The following is a 22,430-nucleotide window of genomic DNA, read 5'->3' as shown; positions in this document are numbered from 1 at the left end:
GACTAAACTAGAGACTCTTGAAAGCTATGCCCTGGGTTGAATGTAGGCACATGAATCATACAAAACTACAGACTTTTCTGTGGTCTTGGTTCAGATTTGACCTTTGTCAGTAGGGACAAAAATTATCACCATTTCTCAATGTGAATAAAATGTATTGAGCCCTCTCTTCAACTTCAAGCTACTCAAGGATTGTATAGACCTTGAATAAACCCAACTTGATGATACACATAGTCAAGACCTGGGCTGACAGTTTTTGTGGAGAAGCTGAGAAATCAATAAACAGACCCTTTCTATGCATGGCATGCATAAGTCTTTCTGAAAAAACAATGCCGAAATGCCCATCTTGGTCCTGAGAGTATGGACATATCTGAAAGCAGGAGGTAATCTCTGGAAGGGTTTTGTCAGTCTGTTACCACCAGTGAACACTACAGTTACTAATTTTTCTTTTCTAAAGTAAAAAGTATAACCCACAGAAATAAGGCTTGGAAGGTACAGCTCAAAAACACTATTATTGCCTCAATGGCACTTAGAAATTTGAAAACCACAGATGAGAAAGGAACTATTAAGCCTCTGTTTTGAGAAATACAGCAAGATAAATCTGATCTGATCTGATCTGACAGAAGGTTAATAATGAGTTCAGCAGAATCAGAAATTAATTGTCTTCTGTTAAGGCCACACAGTTTGAAATGGTGAGACCATTCTCTTGGCATCATTCTCTTCATGAAACCATGGAAGGAAGAAAACGCAAAAAGAATCAGAAGTGTGTAATCATCCTGGCTTTTACAAAAGCAAGTAGTTCTGCGGGCCTGCCAGATGCAAGGGCTTCTCCCTCTCAGGGCAAGAGACAGGCAAAGCACATTCAGTGCGTGTCCCTCTCCCAGATAACAGGGCTATGAAAGGATCCTTCTACCTTTAACATACTGTGGGTTTAATGAAAGGCAACTGCTATTTTAAGATTTCATAAGGGATTTTATAACAAAGAGGAGTTGCAGACACCATCCCCATTACCACCAGGCTTCCATCCTTTCTTTCATCTTTCTCACTAAGGCATCTCTCAGAAACTTTTACAAGAGTTAAAGCCATCAAATGAAGGTTAGTCGCTCAAAGGCTTGGTCCAACCATGTTCAGCTGTTACAGCTTAAATTAAATTGATACTAAAATGGTCTCTTTTTTATTAAAGTGCTATAATCATTGTGGCTACAATCCCTCACCATGGTATAAGTAGTAATAAGCAGATACATGTCACCATTGCTGATAGCTGTCAGAACTTCTTTTTCCAGAACTGGAAAAAGCAAAATAAAACTCCCAATTATTCTCAAAATGGAAGGATAACCCCTTTTCCAGGGTAGATACATGAAAGATTCATTTTCTCCTCTGTTCTGTCAAGCTATATTGCAGATTTATTTAATGTGTTATGTGCATTGCATTAGATTTCAGAACTCACAGAGTTACAAGCTATGTGAAGATTTAAGGTAAAAAATTTGAGGCTCCTGTGAAGCCACTGGCAAAACTTAACACAGAATTTCACCCTTGGTCTTTCTCTTAAGTTGCCGTAAAGATTTTCATCTAGTAATTGTGCCTGTGGGCTGACTGGGACTCACGCTGAAAACGCGACTTCTGTTCTCACACTAAAAAGTTTCAGAAGTTAAGCTACTCTCAGCACCACACATCAACTGCACTGATGTCCTTATAGCAAATTGTCTTTTGACCCTCACAAATATGATCTGGTAAAAGTTCTGTCAGGCAATGATACGCTTTTTGGATCTCTAGCGAGATACTGTTTTGGGTTTTCTTTTGTGGAAAACATTATTTTAAATCCTTAAGTGCAGAACTATTTTTCTAACAGCCAGCAGTGACAAGGCATAAAGCTGAACCATAAGGTCTGGATCTTTGCTGTCCTAAATCATTACACAGGCTGCAGCATTCAGACACATGGCTCTTGGCTTGAACCATGACTGAGGCAAGAACTATAGCTTCAGAAGAAAGCATCTCCCTCTGTGTTCCATGTTGTGGTGGCCTGAAAAGAGCCTGTGAAGGGATGCAGGTATATGAAGGAGACTTAGTGAGAAAGTAGAGGATGCGTGAAGTCAGAGCCAGTGGAGTGAGGCAAAGGGAACCTCGACTGTAAGGAGGAGGACAAGAGGTGGTGGACATGGATGGTATACAATGGAGAAATGAGGCAAGTACAATCCTGGAAAAAGACATTCTTCTAGCCTGTCTTCTTTGTAGGTCGATATACAGGTTGCTTTCTGCACAGCAAATCCTAGCCAATCCACCTTATACTTTAAAAAATGGACCCTCACTAGGGTCTGGCCTAAACAGTTTTTTTCCGTAACATTTCCAAAAGCCTCTAGGGCTGGTGGAGGCATGTCACTCTTACCAACAGCGATTTTTTTTTTTTTTTTTTTTTTTGAGAAAGAAAGTTTAGTGTAGCAAACCTCTGTCCAATGCCAAGCTTTTCCTCACAATTTAATATACTGAAAGTTTTAAATATCTATAATTTCTCTTTGCTCTTAATCTAGACCTTGCCATACAAGATGGGTTAAGATCAATTTGCCAGAAGAGTAAAGGTACCTAGTTAGAAACTGTTAGCAATCCTGACTTGGGCCAAAATTGAAGAACTGCATGTCTATCTCGGTACTCAGGACTTACAAGGGGTGCAGAAGAGATGACAGTCAAAGGCAGAAAGCCGTTTGTTCAAAGCAGTGCACAGCTATGCTGTGTGAGAGGAAAGTCCAACCATCCCCAGTTCGAATGATGTGCCTTTTGCATTAAAGGGCTAGCAGAACTAAGAATCGTGTTTTGTCTTTAGCAAAAGGATCATTTTCATCTAAAACCTCACAATTCAATACAGTTAGGTATTTCACCACCCTACACACATCACGAGACTACTGTCATAGCTAGAACAGCAAGAACAGATTTTTCTCTGCATATACCGAGGACTCAGTGCTTCCACTCAGGTATCACTGAAGAAACAGAATGAGTGCACAGTCCTGCACTATATTTTAGCTCTTAGAAGCGATCCAGTCAGAGACGCTTTTATCTGTAACAAGTGGCCAAAAAAACGAAGAAAGAGTCAGATGAACTCAGTGATTATGGGAAAATATTTAAAGTAAAAAAGACAAAACAAAGGAAAGGAGATGAAGGAATGAAAGAATGCAACAAAGGGTTATTTGAAAGTACGGTGCTACGCTGAAAATAAACTGAGAATTCTCAGACGGAAAATTAAAAAAAACCAAACAAACAGATTAAACAAGTATTTGTAGCCATCCTTGCAGGACACTGGAAGAAAGTGTTTGCCCGTGTGGGAAATTCAGTCAACAAGGACAGAAACCAATGAATTAAGTGTTCAGGATTTCATCATTTCAGTTATTAAAAAATTAGAGAGTCTTTCATAACAACAAGATGTCAGGACCGAGCACGCTCTGCACTGAGGTATTAGCTGACATTACCAAACCTGACTTAATTCAGGACATACCCCTAAAGACTAGAAAACAGCAGTATGAGGCACCAGCAACACACCAGGAAATTAGAGACCTGCCAGCTTGCTGCCAATCCTGGGGGGAGCACTTGAAGCTGTAAGGGGATCAAGAGGTGCAACATCTGCAGCAGTGAAGCACCACCTGGTCAGGAGCAGCCGACGGCTGCAGGAGGGACCCCCGTCCCCCCAATCCCTGGGGACCCCTGCAGCCACTGCTGCCGGGCCAGGTGAGGTGCTGCAGAGCGGAGAGCACGGGGCCTTTCGGGGAGCGCTTGATGCCCGCTCGGCTCTGTGGGCAAAGGTGCAAGGTGAGACATCACCGCCCACCCAACCACGGGATTCCCATGGGATCGGCACTGCACAGACTGCTGGTGCTGCAGGCAGGCTTCACGCACAAACGCAGTCAAGAATACACAGTTTGTGCTGTGCATTCTAAGATTTCCCCGAATTCCTCCCGAATCGCTCAGAGCTGGTTACTGAATAGCTTTGCAGTCACATCACTTGATAATGAATTGTAATTAGTTCAAAATGTTAGAAGACAATTTGAGTTGCACTTCAGAGTTTGACTGTCCTAATGTCTCCTGCTAATTAATGGAACTGTTTGAAGAAGTCATTTTTATGGACTGTTTCATTTTGCCTTGACTCAGAACATTTTATGGAGCTTAACATTATGGAATAAAAAGTGGGGAACAGACATTTCTTGTCAACAAAATCGTACCTGTTCATATGAAGATGAAACTTTCAATTTTTCATTTTTATTTTTTGAGATTTATTTGATAAGTAGAATTATATTTTTAAAACTTGGAATTTGAATTAAAAAAATAAAAAATAGGAAAAATAGAAAAAATAATTTAAAATGTCAAAATGAAGCATTTCAAAGGCCTCTGAAATGTGTGGGTTCAGGCTTTCTTAGGCTAAAAGAATTTTGACAAGTGGCACGGTTTTTGAAAGTATTTAGACAATCCAAATTTAAAATACTCTTCAACAGACAAATTCTATGTAGCTCTGCTACAGTAAAATTGCAGAATGTGGCTTATATTAATATACTTAGATTAAGCCTTTATATAGTCAATATACATGGATGAATATAACACATCAGCAGTATCCTTCTAAACATCATACATTTACCATACCCATACAGAAACACCATATCTGCACATTTAAATAAAGTAATGGGGCATGTAATTGGCAATGGTTAACAGTAGCCATTTTTATGTGCTTGTAGCGGTTTTAACATGAGCAGATGGATGCATTCATACATCAGAATAGACAAATAAAGCAAAGTGTGCTAAAATTTGTGGTCAGAGTATGAAGCAGAATTTGTGCCAATATTGCTAACCTAGGGCACATAAATCCCAGTAGACTGGCTTGAAGTGATATGGTTTGTAGACTGTGTTCTTCAGACTAAAATAAAGAAACGTGCAGTTTCTTTTGCATTAGTGATCTGATTTTCATCTTCAGTGTGCAAGGACATTTTTTGCTTTCTTAACCACAAAAGAGTTATTCTTTCAATTAAAAAATGACTTCAAGAGCAGGTACTCATTTTTGAAAGTACCCTTCTGAACCCAAACTTCTTGGGCACTGAGAGAGAATTCAAGACATTATCATTATATACATGCCTGGCTCTCAAATTTGTCACCATGGGCCACTGCCAGAGGCAGGACACTGAGTTAGGTGGGCTTCAGTCTGCACCCCTGTGACTGGTCTTATATATACACACACAGTCTCCTTGTTATGCTTCAATTCCCAAGAAACCTCCTGCTTATAAAGGACAAATACTACATTTGGAGTCCCTCCCTTCATAGGTGTCCTTTGTAGAGCTGTCCATGTAGGTACACTTCGAGCAAGAAAACAGAACCTTTTCCGTGTGCAAGCCATGCTGCTCTCCGGGAGATGCCAACAACAATGTCCAGAAAATTGCTGCTGCCTCATATTTTTTCAAATTTCATACCGGAACTCTGAACTGGGTATAGTTTCACAATCTTTTTTTTCTCTTTGCTCAGCAAAGAGAAAAAACTAGCTCCTTTTCCAAAAGTATGAGTGTCTTTCACAAGGAATCTTTCACTGCAGCTATCATTGTCACTAGGAAATGAAAACTTACAGCACGATGCAGGAAAATGTTATTTGTTGTATCACCACAACTCTATAGGACCAGTCACTTGAGGTATAAACAAAATGAACATTTCTGTAATTTTTTTCTAAAAACAAGTAGTTAAGCTAGTGGAAAATAAGAGGTATATGCCTGACACTGAAGAAAACCGATTTTGTAACTCACTTCATCCTACTTTTTAAAAATGTCTTCTGTAGAAGCTTTCTTGTCACAGTGCTCGTACATATGAAGGAGCTGTTTCCAAGCAAGCTACTGTGGCTAAAAAGTGCAACAGCTATTCAGCACTAACTTTCTTTGCCTGGTTGCTCTCCTTTAAATACAAATATAGGTAATTTTGGTTAGTCCACTTCCAAAGCAGAAGTTTGTGCAGAATGGCTAGTCTGAGTGATTTCTGATCTAGACATGTCACAATAAAATTCTGCTCAGTAGGGAAGATGTTTCCCGCTTTTAACAAAGGCTGAACATTAGTGGGCCAGATGCAAGAAAATACTGGTGTTTAGTAGTTGCATCCTTCAATGACAATTACAGTTAAGCAAATGGTGACTCGTAGCAGTTTGTTTAAAACCCCTGAGTTTTTTTCAATTCAGTTTCATCTCCAGAGGGAAATCTGGATACGCAACTCACATAGACTCTCTCCTACTTCTTTGCCAGTGGTACTGTCAGCTGTCTCCTAGGCTGAGATTTACCTCACATACCTCTGTGAGTGTCAGCAGTTGGCATTTAGTCTAAACTAGATGGCCACTCCCCTCCCGGTAACAAGCACAGGCTCATTCAACTTTCCTCCCTTTCCAAGACAGCCACCTAAAACAAACGGGAGAGACTGCCTTCTGGAAGCCTTCTCGCATTCCTGCATCGACTTTAGGGGGACTAGTGACTAGTTTAAATTAAGCACTTAATTCTCAGATGGGCAAAAGTAGGTGAAATGAATTAATTAATGTTTTGGATTCAAAAAATTATACTGGGGAAATATACTAGATAGCATAAACTGTAAAAAGACTATCCTACAGGACTAATGTATGCAAATAGGGTATAAATATTTTGTAAAGTTCAGGTAAGATATCTGTCAGTGAAATTATTAAGCATGAAGCTGACTGCTGTCTGTTAAGTCATTCAAGTAAAATGTATTAACGCCTCCAGCGAATGTGAAAGCATCATGCCGCAATTCCCAAGTTCAACTGATGCAAGCAGACCTTCCTCCAAGCTCCGTCAGTGCTAATGAGATACTGCACAGTTACAAGTGTCTGCAAGTACAGGTGAGACTGCAGACCATCACTGTTGCTTTGAGACTTCACATTCCCTGAATTTTTCAGATAAAGAAATAAACTTACCTGTTCAAATCACGATGTATGATTGGTTGTGTGAGATTGTGGAGGTACTCCATGCCTTTGGCAACATCTACAGCAATGATTAATTTAGACTGCAGATCAAGAGTTCTGTATTTTGAAAAAAAAAATAAATTACTCAAAGTTAATAAACAGACAAAAATTATCTGTAAATTATTCTTATCTGTAAATCATGGAACGTTTAAAATTGTTTTAAATACAAAAAAGTTATATACTTTATGTAATGTAAATGTATATAATGTAAAATAATGATAATAACAATTTTGTGATTACTTATTAATTTCCCGTGTACACCCAATAATCTGAATCAAAGCTAAAATTTTTCTGGTGTGTTCCTTTCTCTCCTGTTTTGTACTTAAAGAATAACATTTACATCAACATAGATTTACTAGTCTTCCAAATTCTGTACCACAAGTCCAAACAGAGAACAGGTGGAATACCTCTTCTGTTCATGAAGCAGGGAGAAGAGCGATCCTCCAGAAATATACTGAGTGACTATAGCAAACTGACTTGGGTCATCTAAGCAAGCTCCCACAAACTGGATGACACACGGATGATTCAATCGGCAGAGAATGGAAACTTCACGGCAGAACATGTCCACATCAGATTTGGAGCAGTAGGTATTGGCTCGATAGCTTAGAATTTACATGAGAGAAAACAGTAAGGCAAAAATATCATAAAATATGGGGGTTTTTAATACTTCGAACTAGGTCATTAACCAAACAAGATGGAAAAGTCTGATAAACTTACCGCTTGATTGCAACAATTTTATTTCTGCATCGTCCCTTATATACTTTTCCAAAAGACCCTAAAATGGTTTAAAATAAATAAGCAAAAAGATATTTATGAACATCAGACTTTTAAAACAGATGCATTCTTATTTCTGGTACCTGAGCCGATAATCTCATGGAACTCTATTTCAGAGAGCTGAAGATGGAAATGTGATGGCAAACCAGCACGGAGGAGAAGAACATCTGCCTTTTCTGCAAAAGAAAACACTTATCCTATTTGTAAATTGTGGGGTCATGGGGAAGGACATAATATAAGCATTTAACTTCTCAAAACTGTTGCACAGTAAAAGCTGATTTTCCTCCTGTAAATTGGTTGACTGGTAATCCTATTCCCTTTTCTTTCAGTAACCACCATAAACCCCAATAACAGCCAAATACTTGCAACGCTACAGTTGCCTTGGGCTTTCTTGGCTTTAAAATCTTATCAGTGATGAACACTGTCCCATAAGCATATTCTGCCTGTATCATGTGATGGTTGTGTAAAATTCTTTATACGGAGAATTAGTTCCTTTTTTTTCTGTATAGCTAGTACTCATTACCAATGCAGGGGATGTTATTCCAGATCTGACCTACTCCTCAGTGACATGTGGAATCTAAATTTTGCAACATAATTTAGTTAGCAAACATCTCTACCTTGTTGATCTTTTTGGTTTATTACTACAAAGTTTATCAGAATATTTCTAAATGGAACATTTCAATGCTGCTATGTAAAGGATGCAAGGATTTGATTATATCCAGAGTGAATATTTGAAGTGGAAAATTGAAAGCACCACAAAAAAAAGAAATATTTTAAAGTACAAATATTCATCTGAATGTTTTATCTATATGTGTTTCAGATAAACACAAATTATTTTTGGACAGAATTTTTTGTGTAAAGATAATCCAGGCATTTTACAGTGGGATTCAATATGACATTTGTTTGCATTCATGGATATGTGTGTATTTCATTAGTACTAATTCACAATCACATCCTCTTCTCCAAAGTAATAAAAATAAATATATATTTAGAAGTAAATGAAAATAAGATAAATACAGGAATTATCATGATGCTGAGCAACAAAGCTAAGTATATTGTTTCCTAAAATTATCCTAGGGAAGTATAGCTGCTGCTTATGCACAACATTACATTTCTGAGAAATGAAAATTCCAGGAATAATGAATTTTGTGTAGTATTTTTAGGCTGACAAACACCTTGGGTAAAAAGACCGTAAAAGTTCAAGTTTCCCATTGCCATTGAAAATACCTTTAGTCATGCTTTTAATCTTTCCTAGAGGGGATGGAACTGACACATAGGAACCATCTGAAATAGAAGAACAGAATTAATTTTATGTAATTCAAAGACAGTATAAGCATCTGTACTGATAAATTAATGAGGCGATGATTGCTTAAAGAATGAATAATAAAGGGGTGAAAATACACATAAGCACACACATGATTGTGACGTTATACTGCTGCGTTCCTGAAAGTAATTTGTATATAGCTTCACTAAATCCTGTAGAATGATACTGGCTTTCACTGGTGTTAAAGAAGGCCAATGTAGCCTTTTATATGAGCTAGATTTTGTAAAGGAACTCTGATCAGATTCACAAATTCTGCCAATAGGGCTGTGAACATATTGCACTGTTTAGTTCACTGACTAGATTTTCCAAAAGACCTCAGCTTTCTCCATGTACCAAAAATTTCAACTCTTGTTTTTCTGCTTAAATGGCAGCCGAGTTCTTTTAACAATCAGCATTAAAAAACATCTGTCTGGGTGTGCTAATTGCTTGCCAAAATACATTTCCAATACATGCATAAACTTAGTCCCCAAAAGATTTACATACACTTGAGAGATAATACACCTAAAACTGGAACAGGTCAAACTATGTAGGAAGCAGATTGATCCTGCTGCTGACTGTAGGGTTCCTCAATGACCTGGACAAGCCGCAACGTATAACATATTCACCCTCTGTGGAGGCAGCATTCTCAACATACTGCAAAATATTTTGTTTATCTAACTGCTTGTGTTAACGTTCTTCTTGGCACTTGTCATTTAGTTGCCAATACAAATGAGTATTTTTGTAGGAAAAAGGGTAATTAATTCTTCCCAAGGGGGAATGAGATATTCAAAGATATTAAAAAATATGAAGGGGACTGAGTATAGAAATATACCAAATGTCAGCAATCAAAGAAACCTCAGACCTAAACAACACAAAGAGAATGTCTAAACAAGGTATTAAGGATGTAAAAAGGTATGAGTAATGATTACTAGGGATTGATCTTCATCTCACAGCTTTTAGCTTTTCTTTCTAGTGAGTAATACAATGTGACAACTCGATTTTAAGATAAAGGAAGACTTCTGACATAAATAGAGGGTACCTGGAAAATGGTGATTCTTATGACACTAATTTTCTTTGTGCCAGACAGAACTGATCCAAAGCTCACTGACATCAGTGGAACCTTTCCAGAGACTTCAGCAGTCTTTGGATCAGACCCTTCAGTTAGAGAATAAAGTTATTTCTCAGACCATACCGCCTCCAGGTTGTGAGTATTCATTACAAGGTGATTCATCTTGAGGTCTCTTATAATGCTTCAGAAGGGTCACAATGGCATCATGACCTAAGAAAAAAAGTGGAAATATAAGGATTTGCAGGTAAACTCAACAGTATTTTTTTTTAATTGATTTATACAAAATCAGGGGATTTTTAAAAAAATGTACAATGGGCCTATGAAACATGTAAACAAAGATACAGCAGCGCTAATCTAAAACATACTATGATTCTTAGCTGTAGAAATACAGGGAAATACCTGCCAATAAAAACAAACATGTTATTTTCATAAGTCCACCTAATCCTAAAACGTGATGTATGGCAATAGTAAAAACTCTGCTACAGCAATCCTAAAATGGAAGTTCACAGTAGTCTTCAATAGGCCTTGCAAGTAAAACCAGTGCCCGAAAATAATTGTTTTGGTGTCCTAAACCGGTGTTTCGGGTTCGTGCGGCGATTTTTTCTGTCGGCGGGGCAGGGCGGGCAGGGCCGGCTCCCGCTGGAAGGTGCTGGAAGCTCCCCCGGCTCCAGGCCGGACCCGCCTCCGGCCCAGGCCGAGCCCCTCAGCCACGGCGGGAACGCCGGGGGGAGAACGAACGGACGCCTTTAGGAGCCCCCCCGGGAGAACGGACGGACGCCTTTAGGAGCCCCTGGGGGAGAACGAACGCCTTTCAGAAGCCCCCCCGGGAGAACGAACGCCTTTCAGAAGCCCAAGGGGAACCCGCAGGGGGACGGCTGGGACGAAGCCCCCTGCGGCCGCCGCCGAGGTGAGGTGAGGGAAGGAGAGGAGGAGGAGGAGGAGGAGGAGGAGGAGGAGGAGGAGGAGGGGGGGGGGAGGACGCCCCCGTCGCCCGCGGTGAGGCGGCAGGCTGTCCCCCCCCAGGCCAGGCCAGGCCAGCCCAGCCCGTGGAGGGGAGCGGGGCAGCAGCTGCCCACCTGCAGCCCGGGGAGAGAGGAGAAGTTGGCGGAGGAGCGTCTCCCGCGGGAGGGACCCCCCGGCGGAGCAGGGGACGAGTGAGGGGTCGTCCCCCTGAGGAGGAAGGAGCGGCAGAGACAACGTGTGGTGAGCGGACCCCAACCGCCATTGCCCGCCGCCGGGGGGAGGAGGGAGAGAGAAGCGGGAGCGGAGTTGAGGCGGGCAGGAGGGAGGGCTGGGGGGAAGGGGTTCGCAGGTCGGGGTTTCCTCCTCGTTCTCCTCGTTTGGAGTCGGTTGGCAGCGAGGGAAACCGGTTTCGCGTCTTCCCCGAGCTGAGCCTGTCTGTGGCCCGTCAGTGGGGGCGGAGGGAGGGAGGGAAGGAGGGATCCCTCCCTGTCCTTGTCTCGACCCACCAGCTTTTCTTGCCGTTTTCTCCTCATCCCAGCGTGGCCCGGCCGGGGAGGTGGCAGGGGGCCAGCGGCTGCCCGGGGCTTTGGTAACGGCTGGGGTGAAACCGTGACAACTGGACAACATTTGTACGCCATATTGCTGTGGACAGTTACTATACTCATCGTTCTCCTTTGCAAGGATCCAGAACAGAGCGGTGTGTGCACAATGTGCTCACTCTCTCAGATGTTTGATGCACAAAGTTCTGCTTGGCAATATTAAAAATTCTTTTCTAAACCTTTCAAAGATGAGTTTTCCCTCAGTAATTTCATACCGAGTATTTTGCTAGTATCAGTTTTTGAAAGGCCTTTGAAATCCATACTTTTACTATATTACAGTAATTTTCATAATAAATGGTACTGCAATGCTTTTGGAGGAGGGGGGAATGTGCCAGAAGTCATGGAGTCAAAAACGGGACAGAAAACTGACACATTGCTGTACCTGTAGGACAGTATAACAGGAACCATGGAAAGTGCCTTGCTTTGATCCATATTTGCAAGAATTTAAGATTCCTGACTCCGAATCATTGCTCCTTGTAATGCCTCTTTCAGTAATAAAATTAAAGCTCATGCACATAGCAGAGGGAGAAATAGCCTTTTCTGAACAGGCTGTATGTTTTCTGTTTTAGCAGCACATAAATACTCCTGTACTTGAGTTTGTGTTGAATTAAACTGATGTTTAACAGAGTTAAACAGAGAGAGAAGATAAATTAAAGTGCTGTTTTTTATAACCCTTCATGCCAGGAACTGGAAAGCAGGTGGTGAGAGCTCTTAGTCCCCCACAGGGACTGAGGGGTTATTTTGTAGTGTTATCTCCTTCCTGTGCTGTTCTCTCCTTCCTGTAATGTTCCTGTGGATTTTTGTAGCGGAAACTAGAAAATTGAAATACCTTTCTCATAAGCCCACATCAAACAGGTCTGCTCATCCTTTTCTCCACTGGACCTGCTGGGATCACAAGCTACCAGATTCATATCAGCTCCATTATCCAGTAAGAACTGTACAAGTCGAATATGACCATGGTAGCAAGCACAGTGTAATCCTAGAACATCAGAGAAGTGTGGTAAGCACAACTGTCAGAACATCATAATAGGACTTGCAGCAAATTGATTTCCTCGATAAAGGAATATATTATCAAAAAATACCTGAGGCAATAGGTGAAAATAAAATATTAATGCTGCAAGAACCAATCTATTGCCTGCTACACAACATGTCAGCATTTACTCCACCACCTGTAAATCACATTTAACAACTTTGTATGTGAGGAAAAGCAAGTAGAAACAAAGAAGGCTCTTTTTTTTCATTGCCTGTAGCAGGGAAGTGGAGGTGTGCAGCCCTTCAGATGTTATATCCTACATGCCTAGTCCCTAGGAGAATAATACATGGGCCCAATTCTTAAAAATACTTAGGAGCCTAACTATGGGAGAATCGGTTTACATCAGGTTTTGTTGCTCATATATGAGCTAATGAACCAGACATCCTCACTGAACTCTTATCACTTCTATGCCTGCCCGAAAACATATTTCAAAAGAGTTGAGATCTGTCTAAAAGGTAATGGGATGCTGATCATCAAATTACCATGGGAATTACCCTGGAAATCCTGATTGTGTATGGCTTCCACATTTTTTGGTGCCAGTATATGCACTCACAAACAATAAGGATGATGATGTTACCTGTGTGTCCATCTCTTCCCTGGTGATTGATGCTTACAACATTCTGGTCAAGAAGAAATTTTACAAGTTCTATGTTCTTTCCATAGGTGCAAGCACTGCAAAAATAAAGGGAAAAGTGAATGCTATAGACCATAAAAGGACAAATGCTTTGGGTAGCCAGAAATTTAAAAAGAATTACACAGAGATAAAAATGTAGTAATAAAGGATCTCTAGAAATGTCCAAATGCATGATTAATCCACTAAAGCATGTTCATTTCCATTGTTTCAGGAACATTCTAATTATTGTTGAATAAATTAATTTTGCACATTTATGCAAAATTAATACAGTCTGTTTCGCAAAGCCCCTCTTAAATAACACTTTCCAAACTCATAGCATCATGATCAAACTGTGTTCTGCCACCTTTTTTCTAATTTAGAGTATCTAGACTCCAGCAGGTTTCTAGGCAGAACAGGCTCTAAGCTCAGCTCCCAAACTGGACAGAACGAGAAACCATTATTTGTCCAGGTGTTGATGAACCTGATGCCTTTCCTACATTTCTCTCTCTTTCTTGCTCTCTTCCCCCCATTCACTGTCTGGTTCTGCCTCTTACTCCATGTCCTCTCCGGTATCTCAAGATCCAAACTTCACATCCATGTCAAGCTCGCTGCTTGCTTTGTTCCTCATCTGGCTGTTGGTGAGACATCTGTTATTTTGGGTGTTGTATTGCATCCATGTATAAGTGGAATTATGTTGATAATGGCATTTTAAATATCTCACCTGTGGAAAGCTGTTTCACTGAATATATTTTCTTTAGTGAGACTTTCTGTTCCTGAGAGCTGAATTATTTCCTTGACAACTTCAAACTTTCCATTGTAACACGCACTGAAGATGAAGTCAGTAAAGAGTTGTTAACAACACCAGCTTTCTAATTAGGCCCAAACCATGTAAAACAGAGCTTCTCTGTGTGACTCACAGATGTAAAGGTGTGTCTCCATAGATATTCACCACATGGGGCTGAACTTCAAAGCTGCTCTGCAGTAAGAACTTTACGATTTCATGGTGTCCAAATCGACAGCAGAAGTGTAGAGGAACGTGATCTTCATTGTCCTGAGCATTCACTACCATTTGACCCAGAAAGAGACCAAAAAAAGTATTTTATGCTTAACACAGCTTGGTTTTGATATTTAGTAAAGCTTTACGTGTTGTGCCTTTATGTTTTGAAACCTCATGCTAAAATACGTATGGTCTAATTTCTTTAAAATTGAAAGTTCTGTGAGCTTTCATATATCAAAACTACATTACTCAGTGTCATCTGTAGTACACTGTCAAGATGATTTTTTGGACTTAGGGTACAATTGCTTTCTTCCAGTAGCAGATGTATTGAATGTTTTGATGTAGCTTTCCATGAATGAATCAAGAGTTATATATGACCCTTAGACAGAACAACTGCTGTCAGTATATTACAATGTGAAGCAGAAGTAAGATACATAGTTAATATATGTAAGAAAGCAATCCACTGGCTTACTCCAAATGCATGGAACTACAGCTACTCATTACAAATACTAGGAAGAAACATGCTTCATTGTTGCTGTTAGGGAAGGTTGGTTTTAAGGTTTATGTTAGCTTCCTTGAGTACCAGGATCAAGGATTCTTGATATAGTTATACAGTGACAAAAAAGAAATGTAAAAAAAATAAAGGAGATGCAATAAGGATATATTTTTCATAGTCACTGTCAAAATATAAATGCATAAAAGGCAAGAAAGGAAGAGGAGAATTCATTCAGATGTCTGGATTTCCAGTGTTTTCATTTTGCTCATATTTGCTCAAATCCAGTCTACTTTGTGCAATATTTAATTCTTATTTCAGTCTAGCACTAGATCTTTGAGACAGTTTACAAGAAATTAATAGACTACTAAGGAATAATTTGTCCATTAGAGATGTCCAAACTTGTTCTACACAGGCTTTTAAGCACAGCTTTGACAAACATCTCTCAGGAACGATTTTTTCCTATAGCTGAGCCCTGTTGGGACAAAGGGTAAACCAAACACATTCTGAGGTTCTGTCTTCTCTTGATTTTCTATGAGTATAAAGAACAATGAAAATTAAAATAAATCCCTGCTTTAAAACCTTTCTGAAGGTTTTAAACCTTCCCAGCAGCCTTACATTAAAAGGAGTAAACTGTTTTATTCCTCTATTCTAAAATAATTCTTTACTTTATAGATTTGTGTGACATGTTAGCCTTTATTTTTTATTATGATGCGGTACCAGACACATATTCATTTTGAAGTGCAATAAATAAGAGGGGAATAAATGTCAAAGTTTTATAATAATAAATGTCAGTGTTTTAGAATATGTACCCACAGAATGGCCCGAAGGACATCAGGGGCCTCAGGGCCATGAGCTTCCACAATACAACAAGGTGTAAGGTGGAGCAAGGAAGGAAACATAGATCTTTTCCTTTGTTTATGCAGTTGGAAATGATGTCAAATACTTGCAAGCCATTTCCTTTGCCTCTGGAAGGATATATAACTACAACATGGGATGACGGTTTTTGTTTTAATTGACAGCTTTTTGATTTCTAATTTAAATACGACAGGTAAACTGGAATATTGTCTTAAAAAGAAGAAGTTCAGAGTCAAAACCAACCAAAATCAGTCAAAAACACTTTAGAAGAGAGTTATGGCAAAAAAGTACATCATATTGATTCAGGAATTGCTAAAGAAGAGTACAGGAGAGTTCTTCAAATTGAGATTTTAAAGTATTTTTATATTAAATCAAGGATAGGTAGTACAACTGTCACGGCAGTCAGAGTCTAAAAGTTGAGTTTGCCTTACAAGTAAACAGTAAAAATGAGCAAATGCTAACTTCTTGTCTGGAAAAAATGGAGTAGTGTAGAAATTATTCTTAGGACTGAGACATTACACGGGTAGAAAGTAACAGGTGAAACCGTTACAGTAAGTAGAAGGATGAAAAAAAGCCAGTGCAAGTCTGTTTTAAAAAAAATAAGGGAAATTGCCCAAGTCCCAGTGAGTGATAACTGTTTAATATTCAGAGAATCATGATTGAATGTGCCTGGATTTTTAATATCAGACTCTGGTTTTAAATTTAAAATTGATTGTATTTGGCAGAGGTGACAGTGATTTTCAAAGATACTTGAAAAAAGAGGACGTACAACTCTAGGCAGCTCAGTAGTCCTGAAAGCAAACAAATTTTATTAAAAGGCCATGGGAATTACAAAGACAAAAGAATATATTTAATATCATGTGGCCCCTGAAAGAAACCTCCAGAACCACCAGCTTGAAGAATAATAAAAAATAGCATTTAGCTTATGTGAAGCAAGGGAAATGTTTATTTCCTGGCCACCAACTGGTTCTCTAAGTTTGTAGATACTCTGTTTCTTAGCTATCCCATCAGACTATAAAACAGTTTTTTAAATATGATTTTTTTTTTCATTTTGAAAGGAACAGTTTTAGAAGTCATATAAACAGCTACATTAGAAGTCCTACCTCTACATTCAAACATTTGAGAAGCAATTATTTCCAGGCCCTCCCTGATTTCAGAGAAATGGAACATAAAAAAAAGAGTGGAACATACTGACAATTCTAAATTACCACTACTTCTTAAAAAAACCCCAGCTTTCATTTGCCCATTCCTTTTTCTGCTGGAGTGCTGGGACACCAGCAGAAGTGTGGCCATACAATCAGGCCAGCCGATAATAACAGGCAAAAGCCACAGCTCTGTTTTCAATGATCAAGTTTACCTTGCTTCATGTAAGTGGCAGGTGAAACTGCAAAACAGCAAATAATCAGATGACTTCGACTTTGGTTCAGAAGTCAGCCCCCCCTGAGACCCAAACATGTATCCCTTGGATTACCTAAAGGGCCCAGCCCCTTGACACCATGCCTCTCAAGGTCAAGACCATAACCAAGTAACTGCTAAAACCAGCATGTCATCTGGATCTAACGTGTGTTGCTGAATATTCATTCTTGGAGACTGTATAGAGAAAAGTCAGGTGTGGATGTGAGTACAGTGAAGGTGCAAGAAAGAGACAAAAGGGGTTCTGTCCAATTAAATGAGGAAGGAGAATGGCTATTTAGGAATACTGATGGTTTCTCGTTGTAATGAACATCCTTTTCTACTTTACTTGAAGAAAAAAACCCTTCTCTTTGTTTTGTTTATTACAATTATGCTAGAAAAAATCTACCAGATTACAAGAATGAATCAAAAATTATGAAGTGATACTTTGTACCCCCATGATACCGCTTGGATACTCTAATATAAAACTGAATTTCCTGATAGAATAAATGATTCAAGTTGATAGCAATCATATTGACTCAGTAATGCAAAAAAAATCTCTAGGAGTTTGAAAGGCATGAAAAAAGAAAGCAGGAAATAGAAGTTGTTAAAAACAGAAATGAGAAATTCCATGCTAAATCAGTTTGTAAGAATCTCAAGATAGTTAAGGCACTTTAAGTGATAGCAGCTTGTAATGGCATGCTGGTCTTTGAGATATACTAATGATCTCAAAAAGAATTTGGAGCTTAAAGGATTCTGATCAATACCTCAAGAAATGTGCTTGAAAGACCTTATGTGATTTCTGAAAATACACAGAATTTACTTAGTCCTTCCCTACAGTGTTTATGTTAAAACAGGTTATGAGATTAGCACCTGGAGAACCAACTGTACTTGTAACATACTGGTGTTATATACATGCATATGTAAAATATGAACATTTGTGATGATATATACATGGGCAGTATATTTCTTTTATGTTTTTCTCATATATTGTGGTTGGGTTGAAGAAGAACTTTGGCTATTGTTAGACTGCAAATGTTGCTATATTTCAGCAGTATTCTGACCTTTTCAGTCTGATTCAGTGGTCACTGTTTTTCTTCAGTTGCCACGGCCTTGGAGCTGATCAATGAGTCAGGTTATATTAAAAGAAATAGTTCACATTTATGACACCAATTACTGGTCTGCGCAGAATACTGCCAAAATTTCTTCAGGTTATTTCACCAATTACTTTCATTCCTAGGCATTTAAGAGTTGTTCCTCCGCTGCTGTATTTATACCAAGTTTCAAAGTGTGCCACTTTGTGAATAAAAGACTTCCCACTTCCAGTCTCCTTTTTCTTTTTCCAATGCTGAAGATTCTGATTTTAAAGAAAAGAATCTGAAATGGTGTCCCAGATTCTTTTCCTTTTGGAATAAACTATCTAAGTGATAGTGAACCTCCTACTGCCTTGTTATGGTGAGTGAACATCTCTTCTTTTCCCCCTCTTTATTATAATTATATCAGTTCAGTGCATGCACATTGAGACTGAAAAATCAAGAGCTCACTATTGAAAAACGCACTTACAAACCTGAGTCATGCTGTTTCCCTCCATGCTTTTTTTACTGTGTGAGTAGGATGTGTGTAGTGTAGGCAAGACTCACAGAAAATATGGCAAATTTGTACTTTTAAAATCTAGCAAAGAAGAGGGAATTGGGGAGAAGCACAGTCTTCGTGCCGCTAGCAGAGTAGGAACAGGGGTACATGAATGCTGCTGTTTTTGGCAGTGCTGGGCATGCTGAGCAAAGACGAAGCCTCACGGGCCCTTGTCCCTGCTTTTACAATTATTAAGGAATGACAGTGCTTTACAGAGTCAGCACCAAAGACTGTAGGCTTGAGGACACAGAATTTGTGCAAAATGGCCACTTGAGTGTCCTGAAGTCAACTAAGAGACGTCAGTGGGGTATTGGACCAGGTGAGATTAGGAAAGAACTGAGCCTGGCAATTTAACATGCTTTTCAACTGTGGCTATACAGCATCCCTTTTCAACCTTCCCCTGTTATGCTCTATTGTTTTTAGTTCATGAATAGCTGTGTGCATAGACTGGAACCAGACATCAAATAGGATACTTGAGGAGCAGCAGCTGAAGAACTTGGATAACTTATTGTTCTTTCTATAACATAAAGGATTCTTGCAGCAAATGCTTTGTTTCTTGTTTTTCCAGTTCTGCTTTTCCATGATCAAATTGTAATATGCCTAGGCAAAATCCTAATCCCATTGAAATTAATGGAAGTTTTGCCCTAGACTTCAAGGGGACTGAGATTTTGCCTTGTATATTGTGGATATAAGTTAAAAAGAATAATGATGTAGTCCAAAGATGTATTAAAGAGCAGTACTTTTGCAAGTAATGTACTGTTCCTTTTCAAAAAACTTTTCTTTATCTTATTCTGAGGATAAGAAATTAATTTCCAAATAATTTTAATGTTGTTTAGAGTGTAAGAATCTCTGCATTAATAATCATAATATGCATAAAATTTGACCTCTTAAGTTTTACCATTTATAAGACTCTGTAGGATGTGGCCACAAGAGTGTGTGCACATGCCTATGATCTAAGTGTCACAGCGATGGAAAAACAAGGCTGGAGTGTGGTATGTTTTGTGCCTTCTACATTACTGAAACAGCATAGGGAGAGGGAACAAAAGAGCAAGCATAAGAATTCAGCAGTACTACTAGTTCCATACTAATATTAATTACAATGGAAAATATTTTAAATTGTGGCACATGCAAAATGTACAGCACTGAACTGTAATGTTATAGTCTTACTGGCATCAGTGTGAGATCACCTGTAAAAAATGCACAGATTCCTAACTTTCACAGAATACCAAAAGCATGCTAATAGACTTTTGTATCTGTCCAACCCACTACGTCTCTCACACACATACTTTCTCTTATGGAAAATGTTGCACACTGAAGTGTATGAAGCTTGTGAAGCATAATAAAGCAAGTGCTAAAAAGATTCAGTTTTCTGTGGAATTGTTTGTGAACCATTTCAATTTCTCATCTGAATTATTTTAAATTACTTGCTGTATAATTTTGACTTAAAATCCTTCATCTGTATCTCATTCACTAGGAGTTCACTATGCATTTAAGTAATTTTGATTGGAGATACATACCACACAGTCATGTGTTCTCTGATTGGATTGAATGTCTCAATAGTAAGCTACCTCCATATATTAATTTTGTTCTCTGCTGCTGTTTTTCACCTGTAACTTCTTAATGGAAACAGAACATACATGAGACTACAAACCAAGCATACTTAAGAAGTGAAGAAAACTCTCCAACTGCTACTTTTTATTTCAAGTGCCCAAAGATGATATACAAGCACACACAGAGTACGTGTTAGGAAGCTAAATTCAAGATTCAAGGCCCAACTCTGTCTATAAAATACAATGTTAAAGTTGATTTTTTAAAATATCTTTTCTTACCATCAGCTTTGCTTCCCTCTTCCATCAAGAGCTTTGTAATGTTGAGAAAACCTTTGGCAGAAGCCAAGTGGAGAGGTCTGTCTCCAACTTCACCGCTTGCATTCACATCAGCTCCGAACTTTAGTAAGAGGTGGGTTACCTAAATATTTCAGTAAGGATAATTAAAATATCCCATGAAAATAAATATTTTGACAAAATCAGGTAGAATATTGCATTAGGTAACACTGTAAGTGGGCATCTCTTTAATAAAACAGGGAGAGGAGATTCAACATAAAACTAGTTTTTAAGTAACATATCTATAAAAATATTAAAATTCTCAAAAGCAAGTGCTCATTCATTCTCTAAAATGTTATGTGTGGTAAGATGCTAGACACAAGACACATCTATTTGTTTAACTGACCAGTCAGCATAATAAAGCAAATGCCCTGAAAGTCCACAAATGCCAGAGCCTTAGCTTCCTTTCTGTTCAGTGTGCCTTTTCACAAGAGCACCATATGAGCTTTTAGCATAATTTCACAAGACTGCGACTATTTGTTCAGAAGTGGCTTGTGGCAAATAAGCAAACTAATCTCTCAGCCCAACATGCAAGAATTTTCTTAATGTTGCTGGATGATGAGGCACATATATAAGAAAAGAAGCATCTCAGGAACACATGCATGGTTCACACCCTTGCTGTCACTCAGCCACAAAGTAGAGCATTTTCAATCATCTGTGCATCTGGACTCTGTTCTTTCAAAAGCTTTTCCTACAACTCCTCAATACACTTGAAGTAACATGTCACTGGAATGAAAAATACACTCTATCTAGAGGTCATCCTTTGATACTTGAAAATATCCCAGAATACATGCTTTTAGCCAAAGAAAGGTATAGGAAATGACTTGCATAAGCCAAAATAGACCCATTATTACATTTCATATAAAAGGGCTATTCAGGGCAAATGACTGGACTGCTAGATTAACTATATGTCAATTATACTTTAGTAAAAGAAAGAGAATTGGGAGGTTCAGTGTCAGCTTTGGTCAGAACTTCAGATCATGTTTCAATAAGGCTGTGATCTGTATGAATGAAGCAAGCACAGTTGGACTTGTCATGTGCACAATACCTCATGGAAAATCCTGCTCTCTAAGTGGTCATTTTTTCCATTAACTTAAAAGTGGACACAATTTAGTTTGTGAATTCCGAGGAAAACCAATAGAATTGCCATTTAATCATTACTGGGAAGCGATGTTCACTTCCTTGGACAGGTTTAAGAAAGTATACTTACATTCCTTATGCAATCTCTGAAATGTGGGATGAATAAACATCAAATGAAATATGCCTCTGGGTCCAAGTATGTTTATAGGTTATCAAAGCTAGCTAGGTAATCATTTGTTTCAAGAGGTCTAGAGGGGAAAATACCAATTTTTGCTAGGGTCTAGCACAGAGGATTAAAGTGTAGAAATTTCCTGTTGATATTCAGACTCTTAGAGCAATCAGAGATTGACTTAGAAGTGTAACTTCAGTATATGAGGCCTTTTCATAGTAGGATTCTCTGGAATGCAAAGCAAAAATATCTAACATGAAACCTACAGTTGCCTTGGTGTTCCACTTCTCAGCTTTCTGAAATTCCCCCCTTTAGTTACCTCTTCATGGCCATAATATGCAGCAATATGCAATGGGGTGAAAAAAACTGCATCCTGAACATTCACATAAGCTCCATGCTGCAAAAGAATATCAACAGCCTAGAAGGAAACAAACAGAAAATTCCAATTAGAAGCACTGTATATATGTGGTCAGCCAGTGAAACAAGATTTTGAACCTTACAGCACCAGCTTAGAAAAAAGCAAAAAGCCCCAAACAAGTAAGCTATTAACGAAGAACTGTGTACCACATGTGAAAGTGATTAACTTACAGTACTTTAACTGAACA

General features: G+C 38.8%; 1 protein-coding gene and 1 long non-coding RNA gene across 5 annotated transcripts in view; one reads left to right on the top strand and one right to left on the bottom strand.

Moving 5' to 3' along the window:
- Positions 1-22,430, bottom strand: part of TNNI3K (TNNI3 interacting kinase) — a 90,769-nt gene that overhangs the window by 49,079 nt on the left and 19,260 nt on the right. For all 3 annotated transcript variants that reach the window (XR_012651861.1, XM_075037380.1, XM_075037381.1), the window contains exons 6-17: positions 22,145-22,243; positions 20,523-20,661; positions 14,239-14,383; positions 14,043-14,147; positions 13,286-13,380; positions 12,505-12,654; positions 10,237-10,323; positions 8,969-9,025; positions 7,825-7,917; positions 7,685-7,742; positions 7,375-7,569; positions 6,920-7,024 (exon numbers count right to left, since the gene is read on the bottom strand). Coding sequence is in view for 2 of the 3 variants with exons in the window: in XM_075037380.1 (XP_074893481.1) it covers positions 6,920-7,024; positions 7,375-7,569; positions 7,685-7,742; positions 7,825-7,917; positions 8,969-9,025; positions 10,237-10,323; positions 12,505-12,654; positions 13,286-13,380; positions 14,043-14,147; positions 14,239-14,383; positions 20,523-20,661; positions 22,145-22,243 (1,328 nt within the window). In the remaining variant the exon portion in view is untranslated. The remainder of the gene's footprint in view (positions 1-6,919; positions 7,025-7,374; positions 7,570-7,684; positions 7,743-7,824; positions 7,918-8,968; positions 9,026-10,236; positions 10,324-12,504; positions 12,655-13,285; positions 13,381-14,042; positions 14,148-14,238; positions 14,384-20,522; positions 20,662-22,144; positions 22,244-22,430) is intronic.
- Positions 10,724-12,191, top strand: LOC142035328 (uncharacterized). 2 transcript variants are annotated; one of them, XR_012651863.1, is made up of 3 exons: positions 10,724-11,020; positions 11,142-11,316; positions 11,615-12,191. It is a non-coding gene; the product is annotated as an uncharacterized LOC142035328 (long non-coding RNA). The 2 variants fall into 2 exon arrangements; XR_012651862.1 differs by having other exon boundaries at positions 10,725-11,025.

Source organism: Buteo buteo, chromosome 10 (genome assembly GCF_964188355.1).
Source record: "Buteo buteo chromosome 10, bButBut1.hap1.1, whole genome shotgun sequence".
NCBI classification, from domain to species: domain Eukaryota; kingdom Metazoa; phylum Chordata; class Aves; order Accipitriformes; family Accipitridae; genus Buteo; species Buteo buteo.
The sequence above is the reverse complement of the archived record's forward strand: the minus strand, read 5'-3'. Positions and strand labels throughout refer to the sequence as shown.